At 36.6% G+C, this 22,741-nt stretch overlaps 1 protein-coding gene across 2 annotated transcripts in view; it reads right to left on the reverse strand.

Annotated features, from left to right (window-relative positions):
• LOC139976304 (phosphatidylinositol 4,5-bisphosphate 3-kinase catalytic subunit alpha isoform-like) overlaps positions 1-22,269 on the reverse strand; it is a 35,866-nt gene extending 13,597 nt beyond the window's left edge. Inside the window, exons 1-11 of one of the 2 annotated variants that reach the window (XM_071984963.1) lie at positions 22,109-22,269; positions 17,480-18,019; positions 16,885-17,094; positions 10,177-10,427; positions 9,319-9,546; positions 8,749-8,940; positions 7,591-7,878; positions 6,205-6,317; positions 5,934-6,015; positions 1,838-1,999; positions 868-971 (exon numbers count right to left, since the gene is read on the reverse strand). In XM_071984963.1, the coding sequence (XP_071841064.1) occupies positions 868-971; positions 1,838-1,999; positions 5,934-6,015; positions 6,205-6,317; positions 7,591-7,878; positions 8,749-8,940; positions 9,319-9,546; positions 10,177-10,427; positions 16,885-17,094; positions 17,480-17,825 (1,976 nt within the window). In that variant the 5' untranslated portion in view covers positions 17,826-18,019; positions 22,109-22,269. Of the gene's footprint in view, positions 1-867; positions 972-1,837; positions 2,000-5,933; positions 6,016-6,204; positions 6,318-7,590; positions 7,879-8,748; positions 8,941-9,318; positions 9,547-10,061; positions 10,083-10,176; positions 10,428-16,884; positions 17,095-17,479; positions 18,020-22,108 lie in introns of those variants that run through there. The other variant, XM_071984964.1, reaches the window with a different exon arrangement.
• Between the last annotated feature and the right edge of the window lie 472 nt (positions 22,270-22,741).

A 22,741-nucleotide genomic window follows, 5' to 3' on the forward strand; every position in this document is an offset into this window, starting at 1 on the left:
GGTTCAGCCAGTCAAAATAGCTAAGATTTAATCAACTCATATCTGGAGTTTGGGGCAAGATACTGATATTCAAGTAGCTTATGTTTATTATTTTCTCTACAAAAGTATTTTTGTAAATATCACAAATGTATAAGGACACTAATTGTAACTTCAGTCTTCATAAGATATTATATAACCATGATATAAAATACCAACCTTCATTCCATTTCATTTAGAACATAAGACTCTTATATTTTGGATTTGTTTTAGTTTTTACCTTTACCTAATTTTCCAAGTAAAGAGAAGATAGTAAAACATTTCACCAATTAATGGACCAGGATATCTTGAAAGTTATAAAAACCGACAAGATATGAAATAGATTGTGTATTCATTTTCAACAAAATACAACAGTCAAAATACTTTCTTCTAGACTACAGCCAAAATTAATACTTTCCACTAGACTACAGCAAAAACCCTTTGCAAAGTTCATGAGAAAAAACTGTGCCAATTTTAGGGGGTCTAATAATTACTTAGGATACCTATAACCATAAAAAAAACCCATCATAACATTAGAGTTTATCATTTATCATTTGTACTTAAGATGTTGTGTGTAGGTCTTCTGTAAAGACAAGTAACAAGCTTAGCTGTCAGCAATTATTGGAAAAGCAGGCTGCTTGATGAAGATAGTTATACTCAGTTGTTCCCAATGATGTTATCAGTTATTTTTGCTCTTGTAGACATAACTCCTATGACGACTTATCAATGTATCATGTACTCTGTAGGTCCACAACTACAAATATTCCCAAACACATTTCTTTTCCAATGAAGCAAATATTTTATAAATTTGATAATTTTTACAAAACAACTTATAGTCTTAAGCTACTATACCTTAGATGCCAAAAGAAATAATGACCAATTTTCTGATTTGCCAGTGACCGTTTTAGCAGAAATCTAGACAGAGGATTATCTAAATAGGACTCATATTTCAGGACCTGTAAAAGAGAACAATATGGAGGGCATTAAAAGTAAGATTCAAATTACCAAGATGTTATAATACTTTGGCTACAAATAAGAACATTCAGTGATTCTTACATTGCTATCATTGTAATATACAAAAAATCAATGTAGGGGAGTAGAAGGGTGGCAGGGAGTAGAAGGGTGGCAGGGAGTAGAAGGGTGTCAGGAGTAGAAGGGGAGCAAGGTGTTGCCTATTATAAGCCAATCAGACGGTGTGTTGCCCGTTATAAGCCAATGAAATCATCTGAAACAATGATGGAGTACAGATCTCTTAAATGCATCTGTAGTTAGCCACATATTTGGCGCTGTTTAACCTCAGTTGATGCACTGTTACCAATTTTTCACATTCTTGTTTTGGTAAACGTGCATGTTGTTGGTTTAAAAGTCTTAAATAATATCAACTCTTTTAGCTCAAGTACTTGATCATTACTGAACAAGTTATGATTGGAGATTGTTTACTTGAATGTACATAAATGGTACATTACAATTTAGCATTCTTTGTCAAGTTCTTGTAGCGCAACTTTTTGTATGTTACTTGCCAGTCGAACCACTTACTAAAATCAGACTTCGGTCATCTCGAGAGAGGGCTAAAATTGGCCCTGGAAAGAAAGTCTTACACTATGCCAAGGTTTTATATATCATTTTTAATACCGATTTAATACTGTTCAACTCATTTGATTTTTATTCATTTTTACTTATGTATATTGTGTGTGAGTGCACAACTATTTCCCGCATGGACCATGAGTTTCCAGCACACCTGGTCGGGATTGGTTCACAGTGTTTTCCAGCCCTGGCAGGGAGTAAGTTTGGGGGGATTGTTTGTGTGCACAGAGCTACTTACTTGAACTAATTCTAAGAGATACTGAGATAATTCTTCATCAAGTAATTCTTCCAGACAATCGACAGCCAGTGTCCTGACTCCAACATCTGCATAGCTGCAGTCTAAAAGACCAAGGGCTGTTTCAATGTTTACATACGGCCAGTCCTTCAACAGAGCATACAGCTAAAAAAAAAAGCAAGGCAAACAGAAATGTAAATTAGTTGATTATGAGGCTTCAGATCAGTGACGAGTGAAGGAACTTTGTAACCCAAATCTTAAAATTAGGCCTCTAGAAAAATGCATTATACACATTGTATATGACATTCTTCACACAGTTAGCATGAGAAGACTTTTAGTCTTCTCCCTCCCCAGTGAATAATGTTAGGTTTCAGGTGTCATGAGTTTGTGTAAGTTGCAATATTATTATTATAGCTCAAAAAACTTCAACTTCAGAAATCAAAGGAACTTGATAAACAAAACAAGAGCCTAAGGGCACTGTGGTTCCTTGCTTGGGGTATAAGACAATACACATCATATTATCAAGCAAGATTGGGCTGAAATAGCCCAAGTAATTGTCCTACATGTTCCCATAAAGTAACCAACACTATAGCCAACACTTTTGTGATCACAAAATGTGATCGGATTTTTTATCAAAAGGCACTTTTGAGACCTAAATATGGCGTCGACAATGTAAGAAATATAAGAGACCTACAAGCGTGTCAACAGATATGATAACAATGGTGACCTCAGATGACATGACCTTGAAGTTTCAAAATGTTCCACCACCCCATTCACAACTTGTCCCAAAATATCAACCATGTCACACCTTGGCATTGAGATTTCATTGCATTAAATGTCAAAAAATTAACTTTTGAACTTGTATGTAACTTCACACAAAGGTCACCCGGAGGTCAACCAATTGACATTTTTGATCGGTGAGACCTAGAGTATGACTGTAAAAATTCAAACATTTTTTCTTTGCCCATTTTCTCCCCCCATAATACTACTTTTTTAACATTGGCTGACCTTTGGTGACCTTGGATCACATGACCGTTAAGTTTGAAAATATTCCCCTATACCATTTGCAACTTGTCCAAAAAAATCAACCTTGTCACACCTTGGCACTGGGAGTTATTGCATTAAATGTGTGAAAATTAACTTTGACCTCAAATAACTTCGCACACGAAGGTCACACAGGGGTCAACCTATTGACATTTATGATCAGAAGTTACCTTTGACATCTGAAAATAGCATCGAAACTGTAAAAAATCCACAAAACACGAAAAGGTCACCAGAGGTCAAATTGAGGTCAAGGGTCACCCAGATGCGGGTCGACAATTGGACTTCATTGAAGCAACTCCCAACTCTAACGGACAATTTGTTCTCAAGTTATTGCAAAAATACTAGTTTTTTATCATTAATTGACCTTTGGTGACCTTGTATCACATAACCGTTAAGTTTGAAAATATTCCCCTATACCATTTGCAACTACTCCAAAAATATCAACCTTGTCACACCTTGGAACTGGGAGTTATTGCATTAAATGTCTGAAAATTAACTTTGACCTCATATAACTTCGCACACGAAGGTCACACGGGGGTCAACCCATTGACATTTATGATCAGAAGTTACCTTTAACATCTGAAAATAGCATCGAAACTGTAAAAATCCACAAAACACTAAAAAGGTCACCAGAGGTCAAATTGAGGTCAAGGGTCACCCAGATGCGGGTCGACAATTGGATTACATTGAAGCAACTCCCAACCCTAACGGACAATTTGTTCTCAAGTTATTGCAAAAATACTAGTTTTTTATCATTAATTAACCTTTGGTGACCTCGGATCACATGACCGTTAAGTTTGAAAATATTCCCCTATACCATTTGCAACTTGTCTCAAAATATCAACTGTGTAACACCTTGGCACTGGGAGTTATTACACTAAATGTCTGAAAATTAACTTTGACCTCATATAACTTAACCTACAAAGGTCACCTTGGGTCAACTTATTGACATTTTTGATTGATGAGACATAAATTAGAGCATCAAAGTATAAAAATTCAAACATTTTTTTCTTTGCCCATTTTCTACCCCCAAAATACTAGTTTTTTGACATTAATTGACCTTTGGTGACCTCGGATCACATGACCGGTAAGTTTGAAAATATTCCCCTATACCATTTGCAACTTGTCCAAAAATATCAACCATGTCACACCTTGGAACTGGGAGTTGTTGCATTAAATGTCTGAAAATTAACTTTGACCTCGTATAACTTCGCACACGAAGGTCACACAGGTGTCAACCAATTGACATTTTTGATCGGAAGGTACCTTTGATATCCAAATCTAGCATCAAAACCAAACATTTTCTTTTTTGCTCGTTTCCTCCCAAAATAAGCACATTTTTTCTAATGTGACCTTTGACCTTTTGACCTTGGTTTCAGATGTAGTTTAATCTCCTGATTCCAAAAAACAAAACGAAAAGTCTGTACAACCATCCTAACTCCGACCGAAAAACTTTGACCCCATATAACTTCGCACATAAAGGTCACACGGGGTCAACCTATTGACATTTATGATCAGAAGGTACCTTTGACATCTGTAAATAGCATCGAAACTGTAAAAATCCCAAAAACACGAAAAGGTCACCAGAGGTCAAATTGAGGTCAAGGGTCACCCAGATGCGGGTCGACAATTGGATTACATTGAGGCAACTCCCAACCCTAACAGACATTTCGTTCTCAAGTTATTGCAAAAATACTAGTTTTTTATCATTAATTGACCTTTGGTGACCTCGGATCACATGACCGTTAAGTTTGAAAATGCTCCCCTAACCAGTTCACAACTTGTCCCAAAATATCAATCTTGTTGCACATTGGCACTGGGAGTTATTGCAGTTTTAATATTTTCGGTTTTTGAACCATAACTGACCTTTGGTGACCTTTGTGGGCACCAAAAACAATAGGGCACACCTTCTCCATATGGCGGATCTATAGTCCAAGTTTGGCCTCAATCCAACATTCCCTTATTGAGATAGAGCGTACCCAAGCAAGTGTCACAGACACACACACACACATACACACATACATACATACATACATACATACACACACACGCCAACCTGACTGCATAGGTTCCTTTTGCTAAAGCAAGGAACCAATAAAAACATGTGACAATCTCTTGCATGGATACTGACATTTAAACAATTTAAAATGAACATTAAGAAGGCTACTTATAACCTACTACTTGTTTCATATTTATTCATTTTGTAGCAAGAAAAGCAAACTTATCCCTGTCATTTATTGACAAACTTTTTCACTTGCTTACTTTACTCCTGGGTAATCACACCTTTGGTCTCATGAATGTGTGAGGAAACTACACAACATTCTTACAAATATTCAGTTAAAGCAAAATAGGAGAATTTTTAATAACACATTATTTTATTCTGCTATCATTTATTTTGAAAACTTTACCTTCAAATAACATTCATGGTGGTGTACAGGAACAACTTAGTAGGGAACTGCTGTACATTCCACCTGCTTATAACACTAGGTTTAGTGTAATGGTGTAGGCTTAGTGTTATGGGGTACGCATGTATGGTGTAGGCACAGTGTTATGGTGTAGGCATAGTGTTATGTTATAGGCCTGTATGGTGTAGACATAGTGTTATGTTATAGGCTTGTATGGTGTAGGCATAGTGTTATGGTCAATGCATGTATGGTGTAAGAATAGTGTTATGGTGAAGGCATGTATGGTGTAGACATAGTGTTATGGTATTAGCAAGTATGGTGTAGGCATACTGTTATGGTGTAGGCATAGTGTTATGGTATAGGCATAGTGTTATGGTATAGGCGTGTATGTTGTAGGCATAGTGTTATGGTATGGGCATGTATGGTGTAGGCATAGTGTTATGGTATGGGCATGTATGGTGTAGGCATAGTGTTATGGTGTAGGCTAGACAAGGTACCAATCAAAAGAGATTGAACAGATCTTAAGTCACCCGCTAAAACTGTGAGCAAATCTTAAACTCCATTGGTCTGTGCCAAAGGTTCCTCACAAATATTACTTTCTTAAATTTCTCAGTTTCATTAGGTAATGATATTAAACACAGCAGACATACCTGGGACACTTCATCACAGCTGTTCCACTTAACAGCATTGAGTAACTTTGGCAATGAGTTGTCATAGTACCGACATTCTCTCCTGTGGGTGATACAAAGGTACAAATTAACTACACAAACATTTAACTATAACAACTTAATACTGTTGAAATTGGAAAATCATTAGAATTTCATTTGTTTCTTACAAAATGAGATTTAGAGTATTTCTCTGAGACAGGAAATGATGAGCTCTGGGCAACCCTGATATCCTTCCTCATTAGGCGTTACTTACCTGAGCCTCCAGACAAGTTCTTTGTCTTGTTCAGACATCTCATGCAAACGGTCTTTGCTGAATATCTCCTCCAGTTGATTGGCATCCTCTTCCTTAATATCATCAACACTCTCCTGTGAAACAGAAACAGAATGGTGATTGAGAGTAATATGACACCAGCACAACACCATCACAGAGTGATTGAGAGGAGCACTTCACATTCACATACAATACCCTTACAGAATGACAGAGTAAATAACACCAACACAACACCATGATAGCTTGATTGAGAGGGACACTTCACAAACATGTAGAATGCCCGTACAGAATGACAGAGAAAAATTACACAAGTACAAACACCATGACAGGGTGATTGAGAGAGACACTTCACATTCATATACAATGACCTTACAGAATGAAAGAGTCAATTACACCAGCACAACACCATGACAGACTGATCAGAGGAACACTTCACATTCATGTACACATTCATATACAATGACCTTACAGAATGAAAGAGTCAATTACACCAGCACAACACCATGACAGACTGATCAGAGGAACACTTCACATTCATGTACACATTCATATACAATGCCGTTACAGAATGAAAGAGTCAATTACACCAGCACAACACCATGACAGACTGATCAGAGGAACACTTCACATTCATGTACACATTCATATACAATGACCTTACAGAATGAAAGAGTCAATTACACCAGCACAACACCATGACAGACTGATCAGAGGAACACTTCACATTCATGTACACATTCATATACAATGACCTTACAGAATGAAAGAGTCAATTACACCAGCACAACACCATGACAGACTGATCAGAGGAACACTTCACATTCATGTACACATTCATATACAATGACCTTACAGAATGAAAGAGTCAATTACACCAGCACAACACCATGACAGACTGATCAGAGGAACACTTCACATTCATGTACACATTCATATACAATGACCTTACAGAATGAAAGAGTCAATTACACCAGCACAACACCATGACAGACTGATCAGAGGAACACTTCACATTCATGTACACATTCATATACAATGCCGTTACAGAATGAAAGAGAAAAATTACACAAGCACAAAAACCATGACAGGGCGATTGAGAGGGACACTTCACAAACATGTAGAATGCCTTTACTTTACACATCAACACAATTTTATCTAGTACGGAGAACACTTTCAAAGACAATAGACCATATAAAATTGAGTGATCAAGAGGAACATTTGATAAGGAAAACCTGTTGTAGTGTTTCAAAGAGACACCATCACAAATACAGTGATGTTCAGACTCACACAAATAAACACACACGCTTGCAAACTACTGATGTCTTTCACTTTCAGTAAGGAATCAAACTGTACCAGATGTAAACTCACCATTTCTTTAGGGAAGCTACTGTAATCGCTTGTCTTGGAGGCTACCTTCAATGCATGTTCGTATATTTGGCTGAATACTGGGAACACTAAACTGTGACTAAACCGATCAAATTCCAACTCTAAGCAAGGTGCGTCTTTATTAGGATTTGACCCTGTCTGGCCAAACGGACAGAGAAGATCCTCATGACCTTGAGGAGGAGGCCAGAGTGATAACCTCATGTTGCCAGACTGTAACCTGTTGGTGTAGTCATATAGATTGATATTGCCCCAAGCTAATGCACAGCCACCCTGCAAACAAAAACAAAGAGAGCACTGTTCAAGTATTATCTTAAATAATTAGACAGGTTGCATCATGTAGTAATTATTCATAGAATATCAGTTGAGCATGATAAAGTACCAGGAATTCATCTTTTAGTTAAGGTATCAAAAACAGAAAGAAGAAAATGCGTAAGTGACAGAGTGTTCATTGCTTTAACAAGGGTACTGGATAAAGTACCAAACCAGACATCCTATATGCTAATATATATGCTATCACAAAAATGGGGTCAAAATGTATTTTATGTCTTGTTTATTGGATTTTGTATTATTATTTTTTACCTGTTGTGGGATGTGTCTTCACAATGTTTTGGACTCTTTTCGCTTGTTTGCTTAATTTACACCAAACTACATTTTATCATCTTTCACTCTGAACACTGATGAGTCTATATCTTGTAACTTCCCAAGTGACTTAATCTATCTCTTCCAAAATTCTCAAACAAGTATGTTACTGATTGTGGGAGAGGCAATAGGATTTAGGACAATAGGGTTTAGGGCAAAAGGGTTTTGGGCAATAGGGTTTAGGACAATAGGGTTTAGAACAATAGGGTTTAGGAAAATAGGGATTGTGGCAATAGGGCTTAGTGAAATAGGGTTTAGGAAAATAGGGCTTAGGGCAATAGGGTTAGGATAATAGGGTTTAGGGCAATAGGGTTTAGGACAATAGGGTTTAGGACAATAGGGTTTGTGGCAATAGGGTTTAGGGAAATAGGTTTACGGGCAATAGGGTTTAGGAAAATAGGGCTTAGGGCAATAGGGTTTAGGGCAACAAGGTTTAGGGCAATAGGGCTAAATCCGCTTCTAGAGCAGATATTTCCTTCTGGCTTCTGGTGGTGTACTCACCTCTTTCTTCCCTTTTCGTTTCCCAGATGAGCATATAGACACACAGAATTTGGCACTCCTTGGAATGTCACATATTCGAAGTTCATAGGTCAACCAAGCATTCCATTTTGGATTAGCGCATGGTACATGTTCCGTAGGTACCACTGGACATATTGGCTCAGATCCATGATAAATGCATGTTCTGACATGTACCTGTTAAATTAGTAACAGTATAAATATCATGCATGAAATATCAAGAGTGCATACTAGTAGTGATGAAGGAAAGTAACACATACTCTAAGTGCAAATATACGACATGTCTTTGCTACATTCTAGTTAACATTCTAGTTAGAATGTATGGTAGACTATGGCATTATGCATCAATAACTATATTATATGAATCTATACATGTTCACTGAATGAACTGTTCACCTGCCACTTGTTGCAGCTGTCTGTCTCTATTTCAGTATAAGTTTTAAAGATTGAATATGCTAAACCCATCTACTGTATCACCAACTTACAATTGATATGTAGTAAAAGCTTAATAACAACCACAAAACTTGCATATGACACCTTGCATGCAGCACTGACCTTGTCTAGTTCTTTAACATTCACATAGGTTGCACAGTTAACTTTGATTCTAAGGTTGTCCATGATCTCCCAGGCACACTTAGATGAGACGGGAGGGGGAGCTGCTGGGCCCCGCCTCATGTAGGACGGGATGGGGAAATGGACCTCTGGTAGACTGTTGAGGACACTCTCCTTGGACATTAACATCAGCTGCGGAGTGTCGCCCTTCAAGAGACACTGACGGACATACTGCAATGAAAACAACAACAACATCAATCAATCAAGAAACCTCTAAACTGTACTGGCTTGGCTTGCCATCAACAAAAATATTTACTTGTGTCCCCTCTAAGGCCTAATGCCCTCCCACCCCCTCCCTCCCCTCTCATGCTTTTAACTACCAAATTACTGTTCACTTTCTTTTCTTGTAGTAATGTATAGTGCCAAAGAACAAACATTTTACGATACATTGTACACTAGGTGGATGACTAAGATTGACAGTTAACAATAGATATGTCATAAGGGAGCATTTATGTTACAAATAATGCTGTACTTAATACTATCAATATTTACTATTAATTTCTAAGAGGTGGTGGTCTAGACTAGTTGTTATTGCATTAACCCTAACTACTATACAAATGTTTGTGAAAACATTACTGTCTACAAACCCTTTCAGGATAGGTGTAGTGTTTACTAAAAACCTATTATGTTTGCAACAGCAGGTAACATATATGGACAGCATTTATGGAAATTAATATACTTTATACCTTGTACTGAGAGATAGGAAAGTCCTGATAGATTACTCATGTAATCTTGTTATTTGTTAAATGCAACAGAAGGTAACATATGGACAGCATTTATAGAAATTAATATACTTTATACCTTGTACTGAGAGATAGGAAAGTCCTGCAGGATGTACTCATCACAGCCACAGACTTTAAGAACATAAGTCCTTTTGTACTCCTCCACACATTTCTGTTGAGCTTCCTTGTTGAGTTTTGGCATCTGTTGGGCTTTCTCTCTTATTGTCTCTGCGATAATCTCTTCAGGTGTGCTGTTATGATGTATCCTTAGTTCATACTTTTGGTCATCATTCACAGAGGATATCACCCAAACCAATAGATATATGTTCCCTGCAATGGAAGGGAGGAGATAACAATGAGTTTACAGTACTACACACATGGACACAGACTGCTGGCCTCGCCATCTTACATCTTGGACTTACTTCACCTACAACCATCACACAGACAGCTCAGATCAATCATGTACATCTTCACCTCATTTTATTGTTCCCAAAATTCACAGAGTGTCATTTGCCAGTCTGTCATTCTTGTGTTTTGGTCCTAAACAATGCAACACTCTTCCAAACCACATCATGAATGTTCAGACTGTATATTCAAGAAACTGCTAAAATTTTCTATCTGTTTGACAGAAGATATTAGAAAAACACGTTCATGGTGCTTTATCCAAGTTTTTAAATGCATTTGGTCTAATACGATCGTCCCATTCAGGTTTTAGAAAAGGGCACTCTTGTGAAACTGCATTACTAAAGATAATCGACGACTGGAATAAATCTATTGATAGCGGATATCTTATAGGATCTGTATTTCTAGACCTGAGAAAAGCATTTGACCTATAGTAAACCATTCTATTCTAATAAATAAGTTATCTATATATGGTCTTTCCGAAAGCTCTGTTGCATGGTTTAAGTCGTATTTATGTAATAGACAACAATCTACATGTGTAAATGGTGTATTTTCCCCCTTACTGCCAGTTACATGTGAGGTGCCACAGGGGTCATTCTGGGCCTGTTGCTCTTTGTTTTGTTTATTAATGACATGGGTCAAAGTATTAATTATTGCAATGCGGAAATGTATGTAGACGATACAATATTTCATATGAAGGGCAAGTCAATGGATGATTTAAATACCAAACTTAATGAGGATATAGCTAATGTTTGCAAATGGTGCAAGAAAAATGAAATGGTTATAAATAATTATAAAGCTAAAAGCATGTTGATTGGTTCAAGACAAAGCTTGAAATCCATTCCAAATAACAAATTAAATATTGCCGTCGAAGATTCTATAATTGAAAGTGTATGCTGTGAAAAGATTTTGGGCGTAAAAATCGACAATGTAATATCTCGGAATGAACAAGTCGATTCTGTTTGCAAGCTCGTTTCCAGTAGATTGGCTTTACTTGAGTTGTATAAAACCATTCATTGATACCAATACTTGTATTCTATTTTATAATGGATATATTTTACCGATGGTTGAGTACTGTAGTTTAGTACATGGGGAAATATTAATACCAGAAATGTTCTCAGACTTAGTCGTTTACAGAAAGCTGCAGCAAGAATTATTCTCAATGCAACATTTGATGATAGATCTGAAGACCTTTTTAAAACTTTAAACTGGTCCTCACTAGAAAAACGTTTCAAAAAATAAAAGATTGACAATGGTGTATAGGTCTTTAAATGGTCTGGCTCCACAGTATGTTGTGGAAATGTTCCGCCACACAAATAATATACATAACCACTCTCTAAGGTCCACCACACGAAATAATTTATTTTTAGAGGGTGGTAATACCCAGTATCACCAGAAAACATTTTCATATGTTGCTGCTAAGGAATGGAACGAATTATCAAAGGAGTGTAAGAATGCCAAGTCTTTAAATGCTTTTAAACGTTCTATGCAGGACTTTAACTAATTTATTATACTCTTAATTTCTTTTCATTGATTGTTCCATTATTATTATTATTTTATATGAGTATATTTTTTCATTTCACTATTAGTTATTTTATTTCAGGGCCTCAGGGGAGATTAGCTTTACGCTTACTGAGTATACCCTTTAATGTTAAATAAATAAATAAATGAAACAAGTATCTTGTAATTCATTTCATGTAAAGTCTTTTAGTGTCTTTGAACAACTGTTGTTGACAATTGGTGCTTTATAAATGTTTTCTGATTTTGTTTATTGATTACTAGTCTATAATTAGTAAGTGGTGTAGTCCATTGTAGTTAAGTAAATAAACCAGAAAGCCAGAAAAGATTTTTGATGTCTTGCCTTGTATTTTTATACACATTCACCAGATTAGTAGCTCAATAAAAATGTTACCAAAATTAGAATAATATTTGAGACGAACTCGTTAGGAGGCTGACATAACAAATCCGAGATTCACCCAAGGTTAATTGCATCTTGATGTTTCTTGAAGGTTTCAAATGTTTTGAGCACTGCTGACCTCAAATGACCTTTGACATACACAACCCCAACAGAGAATTCATTAAGAGGCACCTACAGTATAATATTGATCAAAGCTAGACTTATTGAGTTACCATTATACAAGGTTTATTGTTTTCACCCTTACCCAGCATTCTTTACAAGGCACCTACATACCAACTAACATTGACCAAAGCTAGACTAGGTTTTATTGTTTTCACCCTAACCCAGAATTCATTAAGAGGCACCTACATACCAAGTATGATATTGACCAAAGCTAGACTAGGTTTTATTGTTTTCACCCTAACCCAGAATTCATTAAGAGGCACCTACATACCAAGTATAATATTGATCAAAGCTAGACTTATTGCGTTACCATGTATATACAAGGTTTATTGTTTTCACCCTAGCATAGAATTCATTAAGAACCACTTACATACCAAGTATAACAAACAAAAAGCAAGACTTATTGAGTTACCATGTATACAAGGTTTTATTGTTTTCACCCTAATCCAGAATTCATAAAGAACCACTTACATACAGTGAGTACCAAGTATAATATTGATCAAAGCTAGACTTTGTTAGTTACCATGTTACCATGTTTACAAGTATTTACTGTTTTCACCCTAACCCAGAATTCTTTACAAGGCACCTACATACCAACTATAACATTGACCAAAGCTAGACTAGGTTTTATTGTTTTCACCCTAACCCAGAATTCATTAAGAAGAACCTACATACCAAGTATGATATTGACCAAAGCTAGACCAGGTTTTATTGTTTTCACCCTAACCCAGAATTCGTTAAGAGGCATCAACATACCAAGTATAATATGGATCAAAGCTGGACTTTTTGAGTTACCATGTTTACAAGTATTTATAGTTTTCACCCTAGCCCAGAATTTATTAAGAACCACCTACATAGGAAGTAAAACATTGACAAAAGCTAGACTTACTGACTTAAATATATTACAAGGTTTTGTTGTTTTCACCTCAACCCAGAATTCAATAAGAACCACCTGCATACCAAGTATGACATGGATCAAAGCTAGAATTAACTGAGTTACGATGTTTACAAGGTTTTATTGTTTTGATCACTGCAGACTTCAAATGACCTTTGACCTCCACCAAAAGCAGTACCAACCCAAAATTAATAAGGCGGCACCTACATAGCTACATATCAAAGCAAGACGTTCATCATTAACTAGTTAACAGATCAATGTTATCAATGCTAAATTTTAAGGACACCATGCCAAGGATTGGGGATATATATACTTCTCACAGATTGAATGCTCCTCATCATTTTATATTCTAGTTCATGTTGACCAGACCAATCTCTTCGGATCATGACATTTCAATTAAATCTTGGGAATACTCTATCACGTTCAAGGATTGTAACTTAGTCATAGCAATCAATCTTTAGCCTCGATGCTGACTTCAATGTCACATGTCCTCAGATACTACTTTATTGCAAAGAGAAACCAAACATCTCCACAGACAGATATATGAGACAACAATGTACTCTAAGTCTGTAGAATAGTAATGCAGTATACATTTCACATGATAACCTCAGAAAGGGATGTACAGTAACAGGTGGGCAAGGCATATTTGTGGTTTCCTTACAAGTTTTTAATTTTACAAAAGTAGCAGTGGAAAGGTCATTCTGGAGAAGCTAAGCAGTAATAACAGCTAAGGACAAATATTGCATCAGAATGCTATAGAAAGGTTAGTAGTCCCTTGAGATGTAAACAGACAGAAAAAGACTTCAGTGCATGTCAGAGCAGCCTGGTCAGACACTTATGTTTATACATGCTGCCAGTCAGCACAAGGCTGCTAGGGCATATATTGTTTAAGCAGGGATGCTAGGAAGTGATACCTATGTTAGAAGACAAAAAAAAAAAAAAAAACTCTGGCAGGCCTTGCACAATGGTTAGAGGTTTTTAGAATATGAAGTTTTGTACAAAATCCCATTTTCTAGTCCCCTCCACCTTAACTCTTCCATCGCTCAATCCAATCTCACTACCATAGTAGATTTCCTCTGTTACGGGTTTCATAGGAGGCTTTTACAAAAGTGCCTATAACAACTGAGGAATTTGCTGAAGAATTTGTTTGTACATGACACATATCTTTCTTGGCTAGGGACACCATGCAGTCTACCAGTTTAGAGCTCTATATGATATTGTTTACATGTGTTTATGAAGTAAACTTTGTCTTTTATAATCACTATTCTTTCATTTCTTGTACAGGATAAGGTGGAACAATCTGTGTTACCAACTGTATTCTTTCTTTGCAATCAGATACTTTGAATAATTGTAACAAACATCAATAGTTTCATGGAATTTCAAAATAACAACTGGCATTCTAGACAACTGAAGTTCAAAGGTTAGACAGTCTGGTAGCAAGCCAAAGCAAGAGACTCAGTAAACAACATTCCTTAAAGTTTTACATTAGTTGTTTGTTCCGTTTTCTATTCAAAATACAACAGGAAATAGCAGGAGTCAAGTGAAAAACCAGGAAGGTTTTTTACCACATTGCATTTTTGATTTTCCCTTACTCCTACCAACCAATTCTTCTCTCAAGTAAGGCTAAAAGTTGCACAGGGAAGCAATTTATATCTACACAGCAAGTGTAAAGGTGTGTATTTTTCAGAAATGTCAGGTGATATCTTTGCAAAAAAACAAGAAGAAAGACACACTAAAGGAAGACATACTATAGCATGTAAATTTCAACACTGATATCCATGCTTAGTACCTTACCCTCCAACCCCTCCCTCCCCCCCCACCCCAATCCCAGACAGCTGTGTGTAAGAAGTGCTGATATCACAAATGTTATAAATATATACATACATTTGTTTATGTTATGGAGTGCTGCATGGTAGGATACATGTCCTATGATACACATCTATACAGTAGGGCTATTAGTACATGTATGGAGAAATGGAAGGTTGGATACAGTAATGATGCTAGACATACTGTATCAGGCCTGTGATGGATAAATGAAGGGCTACATATATATGGTAATGACAATATAGGTATAGTAGGTCAATTGTATAATGGATGGATCTTACGAACAGTAACATTAATAGTACAGGTACAGACATAAAAGCAAACCGCTCAATTGTTTAGGTCGATCTTGTACATCGGTCGATACACAGGGTTATCGACCGATAAACCAGGATTTTCAATAGACCGATAAGCTTGGTTAATCAGTGATTAACCTGGATTTTTGACAGATAAAACTGGATTATCACCTGATAAACCAAAATTATCAGTGATAATCTAGGTTTATCCGTGATAAACGGGAATTATCTGGCAATAAATCCAGATTCTCACTCTATACAACTAGTTTTTCACTGGTACACCAAGATTTTTTACCAATATGTAACCAGTTATATTGATAAACATGGATTTTTGACCAAATAACCTGATTTATATGTAATTTTGGAGCATTTGCCACGCCGAAGACATAGGCCAATTATGGAGTGAATTTATGGCACAAGAAAATATGTGGAGATTATGCAATGGTAAGGTTATCAAGCGCTGCCAAAACCTATCATTTTTCAATTGTGTTAAAAGTTTTCAAAAGTACATTCTTGGCAGTTTCAACCCTCCAAATGGTTGTTATAGTTGGCATTAAGACATTTCTGAGCGAGAGAAAGTTCTTTCAGGGGGTATAAAGATTTGTTGCAGTTAAAACATTAATGACCATTCGTTACAGATAATCTACAAAGCAACATTATGATTCACCATTAGTGGTTGTAGCAACAGTGCTACACACTTCCCAAAACTCAAGAGGTCCCCACTTTATTTTTGAAGGGATTATTAGATTATTTAGATAGATTATTTTGTAATTTAATGCAAGTCTGTCCAATTTGTATAAACAGTCAATAATACATAACACAGTCAGTTTGCTTTTCTCATATAGATGTTAATGGTTGGAGTTTACAGGATAAAACAGAAAATATAACTAGATGCATGAGAATTACTGATCACATACATTTATATAACTATGCATGAGAACTACCGGTCACGTACCTTTCTATTACTATGCGTGAAAACTCCCGGTCACGTACCTTTCTGTAACTTTGTGTGAGAACTACTAGTTCCGTACCTTTATATCACCATGCGTGATAACTACCGGTCACATACATTTCTATTACTATGCGTGAAAACTCCCGGTCACGTACCTTTCTGTAACTGTGTGTGAGAACTACTAGTCACATACCTTTATAACTATGCGTGAGAACTACCGGTCACGTACCTTTCTGTAACTGTGTGTGAGAACTACTAGTCACATACCTTTATAACTATGCGTGAGAACTACCGGTCACGTACCTTTCTATAACTATGCATGAGAATAACTGGACACGTACCTTTATCAAGCCGTTGAAAAACATGTTTTGGCAGCTCTTCTGAAACTTCTAAATTTGGAGGATATACATAGACTGCGTGCTCCATCTTGCCACGAGCTTCACGGTCTTCAACTACCGTCTTGCACATGCTGAGGACATTTCTCCTAAAATCAATCACTTCTGGGTCTTTCAGCTGATCAAATTCATTCACAGATATTCCAATTGCTGACCCTGTTTGATGTGAAAAGTGCAAAATATCAGTGGCTAGAAGTCACCACCTTGTTGAAGTAAATATGTAGTGATGTTCAAATAACATTCCATTGCATATATTAATGTATAATTTATCTCTGTAGGCACCCAGGGATAACAACATGGCAGAGTGCTCTAAGGGAACCATTGATTTGAGATACTTAAATGCATAGTTCAAAACAAAGTCTGTAATTAGTTAAAAAAGTCTGTAATACAATGCAAGTGAAGAAAAGTTGCTCTAATTGTTTGCAAGCCTCACAGACTCCCCGGTACATTAAACAATTGCTAAAGAATGAAGATTTATCAAATTTAGACTCCCCAGTTGCCAAAGAGTGTAGATTTTTAGACTAATCTTATGACAACTTACCAATGTCATAATTGAGCATTTTCTCTTCCCTGTTTCCTGCTGGCTCTACTACTTTTAGCCAAGGCTGAAACAATCTTAGATCACACAGTCTTCTCCCTTCATCATAAAACTCCTCTCTCTCTGCATCTTGAGTGATAGTTACAAAGATGTAAGATGAAGCTTCTGCAAGGAGGTTCGACAGAGGTAACTTCTGGGCTTCCCTCCATAGCAGTGTCTTGATGGCTCCAAGGGATGCTTCTCTCATACATTCTAGGGGTACTATGATACCAGTAGGGAGGAGGCACTCAATGTTAACCTTTGCAGGCATAATATGGGAGCCCCATAGCTCCCCTGATGATGGTGGCATGGTAGTTTTAGTCTGCCTACAACAGGCAAGAAAGACCTACTTTAACTCTTGGTGCCTATTTGGGTTTGTTATCCTTCCATGCTTGAATGACAATAAACCTTTCATTTAGTCATCACAATCTTACACAAGACATGATTCAGGAGTAGCTAGCCTTGATAGTACCCATACTGGTAATCTGCTGTGAAATCTCTCAGCTGCAAAGAAAAACAAACAGAAACATTTCATCACAGGCACCTCAGTATCTATACAGTAGGTTCTATGCAAATGCAGAAATGCTTCCATCAACCCCCGATAATTTTCCCACCATGGTGTAAAGCAAAAAAGAGTGATTTCAATCTGCCATGAAATAAACCTTATCATGCATTCAATCTTGATGGTCTAAACTATCTTCTTTCTTACAATGTAAATAATCACACAATCATAACAATGTACTATTTTAACAACATTTTGGCCTATTTGCAGCGATCAATCGAATGAAATTTCACAAAACAAAAGTTGGTTGTACAAAGTCCAAAACATAGTAATAAGACACCTGCATGGCAGATGTATTTACCTTTCTGTTCATATAAACTGTATTAGTTAGGATGTATTCACAATACCTAACAGTGACGGTAACACCATTGTATAATGTCCATCTCTCTCTCTCTCAGATATACTATTTCTGTATGAGAGTGATGTGTTTGAAGGACACATTTAAGTAAACAAATACCAAGTAGTCATGCTAGAAGTTGTGACTGTACCAAGGCCATCTAAAAGCATTCAATGTGTAGCCCACATTGCTTTCTCAATATCATGAGCTAGGGTCTGGGCATTTGCTCTTGCATGTGTCAGACTAATATTTTCAACTGACCACCGTGCTATTGTTCTCTGTGAATGGGCCAATATATTGTCAAGTTTGTTCAATTATTAACTACAACTGCCAACAAACAGTTAGGGATTGGTTAGTTTATGTTAACAATGGAATGGATACAGAGGCTTAAAGAGTGTTTAGATGCAAAATGGTGACATAAGGTCAGCTACCTGAAATCTGTTCATTTTAATGTGTTTTGCACACAGTGCAAAATTGGTACAAATTTATATTCACTACTAGCATCCTACAATTGCTGTGTTATATCATGTGTACTTTTTTGTGTGATGTTTTCATCCCAGCGTTGTGTTTTAGTCATCTTTTCAACCATACAAGCCTGAGACTTCCATGCCCCACTGATGGAAACTACTAGTAAAATATCCATTAAAACATTTGAGTGGGTACACCTACAGTAATCCAGGAATTCCACAATTCAATCAATCAATCAATCAATGGGAAATAGTTTTCAGCAAATTGAAAGTATTTTTCACAAGGCCCATACAGGTTCCTATCTAACCTGTTATGTGCTGCACTAGCAGTGTTCTCCAGGAAGCTGAACAGACTAGATTTTGTTTTTAGATAGTCATTGGGAAAGTTTAATTTACTATTTAAGTACTTGAGTCACCCTACTTCTAAATATATGTCAATGTAACAATGACTCAATTACATATAAATTCAACGTGGAAAGTTGAACTGTACAATTCTGGTTGGGAGTGTTCAGCTACATTCGATATGGGAGGATCTTAATACTTCAGCTGCAGCAGCTCGTTATGTTCCTACAGTACAAAGTCCATGGTTTGTTGTACTGAACAGTAGATGCAGTGCTGGTAGTTTGTATAGGACACTGTGCAGTATTAAAATACCATGGTAAACAGTGCAGCGGATCAACTTTCTCAGGCAGGACTTAGCGATATACTGCATCTTCATCCAATTTGACAATAAAACATATTAATATTGCCATCAAGACCGAGGTGAATATTATCAAAGCACGAAAAAACAAATTGCCTTCTTTACATTGTTTGTTAATCAAAATATGTAAGACAACGGAGAACGATGCTGAGGAATTTATCAATCACTATCAATTTCCAGATCGGGAAGTAATTGTTTACAAAGTAATGATTTTTACGGTCCATCACTTAATTTTATTATTTTCAATCCTATTTTTTGCAGACTAGACAGTAAAATTGTTGACTAAAGTCAAAATGCTGCCTTACAAGTTTATTCTATTATCCCAGTAAATTGGTGAAGAAAGTAACTGCATGCATTAAAATACAAAGTAATTGTTACCTTAAATTACTATTGCAGCAAGTTGAACTGTTCTTGCTACTTAAGACAATGCTAATTACCATTGCTAAATGACAAGTAAGTAGTTACAAAACGGCTGTCAGTAGTGGTCACTACAGAATCTATCAGTGCAGCGACATGTGTAACAATTGTAAAAAACAACAAATGTAAGGAAATATGTAAATTTACCATAAGAACCTCCAGATGTAAAAATACAGGAAATTGGCCTACTATGTGGTAAGGTTATCTGGAAAATGGTGCACTTAACCTGGTTAAGAATATTTGCTTTAAATACAACGCCAAGTCATAAATGAATACCACCATCGTAATCACTACTTTGTCATCTTCTTTGGTCAAATCTGTGAACATTGTGGCTACATTTTAGGAGGACATTGACACTACTGTAATGGTTTTGTTCCTGAATATTCCTGATTTGACATTCCACGTGGACGCTGGAAATGTTTAAGCAAATAGTGCTATGTAGTTTAGTCAACAGACTAGTATGGTGGTTTACGGTACCTTTATGAATTTCCTAACTGTGACTACTGTGTTCAGTGGCAGCACCAATGTGGGGGGGAGGGGGGGAGGGGGATGCTCTCTCAATCGTGATGCTTGCCCAACCCCCACCCCCCCTGCCACTCCCAGTTGTCAGCTCCAGTACAACACAACTGAGGCAGTCACACTTAAGGCGTACAAAATGGATTGATATTACTTTCTTTAGCATTGTATAATCAATAACTGTAATATTCTTCTGGACATATTGTTTGTCTCTAAAAGCCTGTTTACTATCCAGGTATAACTGTAAATTGTATGTTATACCTCATAACGAACTGCACAATACTGAGTTTTATCAATCTGTACGTGGGGCTATTTTAAGTTGCATTTAAGTTCAAGACTTTTTGTAGCTCAGTCTGGTGAGATCTGTTCACAAGAATATTAATTTGGAACTTTAACAGCCTTGCAGTTCTCTAAATATCCATTTAGAATGATTTATGTGGAACAAAACCTCCAGTGGATTCCCAGTGAAGGAAAATAAGTTGCTCAGTTTGCTCTGCTAATTGATGCAATGGCTTGGCTACATGTTGCTACAGTAACATTGTGTAACAATGTTTGTGCAAGTGCCACGTTTTTGGGAGAGCCCTAAATTAATTTATCCCTAGGCCTAGGATATGCATATACTCATTCCCTTTGATCCCACCAAAACTTTGGAAGTATTACCATCAGGCCAATGTGAGAACAGAGCTACTAAACTAGCAGCTTAAGTTACATCTTTCACGTAAGGTGAAACACGTATCCCATGTAAAGGGACAGTTCCCAGATGTCATATACCATCCCCAAAAATGTTTTACTGTCCCTGGAACACAATGAATTTGTAAAAGGGTCCTTAGACTCCTTAATAATTTCAACTTTACCTGTTTGGTATCTTTCTCTTAGAGACAGCTTATCACTACAAATTCATTTATGGCACAAAGATGAAGGTAGCCCAGATCATTGAGGTCCTTCATAGCCTGTTAATCACATAAAAAGTGTCATGTAGCACTTGGTGACAAATAATAATAAGACCTCTAGCAACCTTCAAGTTCAAGTTTTTGACATTGGATTAAGTGTGAGATATTTAGGCATTTCCGAGAGCAACAAACATAGAACAACTAAAACACTGAGAACCTTAAAATGCCTTCATTGGAACCTGCAGTGTAGCTATACCCAAAATTGGGGTAGTGGGTCATGCAACACCAACATCACATCCCCCAAAAATATTGTCTCCTTAGTGTAATGGCCAAGTAGAGTCCATACGTTAGGGCTAGTTAACCTATAGGCTAGGCCCCTAAGCTGTGAAGGCTATGATTGAAGCAAACTAAGATATAGCCTAGGCTTAATAGTACTATCGACAAGGCCTAGCCTAAGTCGAAATGGGAGTTCTAAAGGTTAAAGCCAAGTTAAGGCAAACTTAGATTTAGACTAGCCTACAGGCTACAGTAGGCCTATGCTAATGTTGTTATGACCCTAACGTTTGTGCAAATTATTTCCGTTCCGTCTGCTCTTAATCCCCTTGAGAGAAAAAAAATGTAATTCAACTCTTGAGATATGTGAATAATGCATTGAAAATTACCATTTTTACTAAACCACAATTATTTACGAGTAACTTAATTACCTTCACGAAGTTCGCCTTTCACTTGTCAGTGTTATTGACTTGTTACTGCGGTCACGTCTACGCTTAGGCCTGATATGTAAAACTTTACACACTGTTTGAATGCAATATCACTGCGTCCACTGCATGCCAAATACCATGTAAGAACTGTATTGGTGGTCCAATTTGTTGTTTACGGCTGAGTGAAATTTATCTTGGTACTGGCGCACTTCCACAAAACAATTCCTAAAATAAACGATCTCGCTTTACCGTGTGCTGTTCCTTGAAAATGTGAAAGCGGTATCATTTGAACGATAATTAAAAATAAATCTGAATGAAATTATAACGAGATTTATTGTTCAAAATGTATTTTTCTTCTTGGCTAGTAAAATCACCATTTGATATACAATTTCGATTAGTCTCTTGAAATTTCGACAACAATGGGAAAACCCAAGTAGAAAATATCCGAAATTCTACCAAAATAAAAATACCAAAAATAAAGATGAAATGATCGAAATTTGACATTTCGAGAAAATATTCCAAATTGCATGTATACTGAAGGTTAAAATTATAAAAGGAAATTTCGATGAACAAGTAAGAATGTTATATAAGTATTAACAGATTCATGACATTTTCAAGCAAACAGTCGAAATTCCC

The sequence above is a fragment of the Apostichopus japonicus genome, chromosome 11 (genome assembly GCF_037975245.1).
Source record: "Apostichopus japonicus isolate 1M-3 chromosome 11, ASM3797524v1, whole genome shotgun sequence".
Lineage (NCBI taxonomy): Eukaryota > Metazoa > Echinodermata > Holothuroidea > Aspidochirotida > Stichopodidae > Apostichopus > Apostichopus japonicus.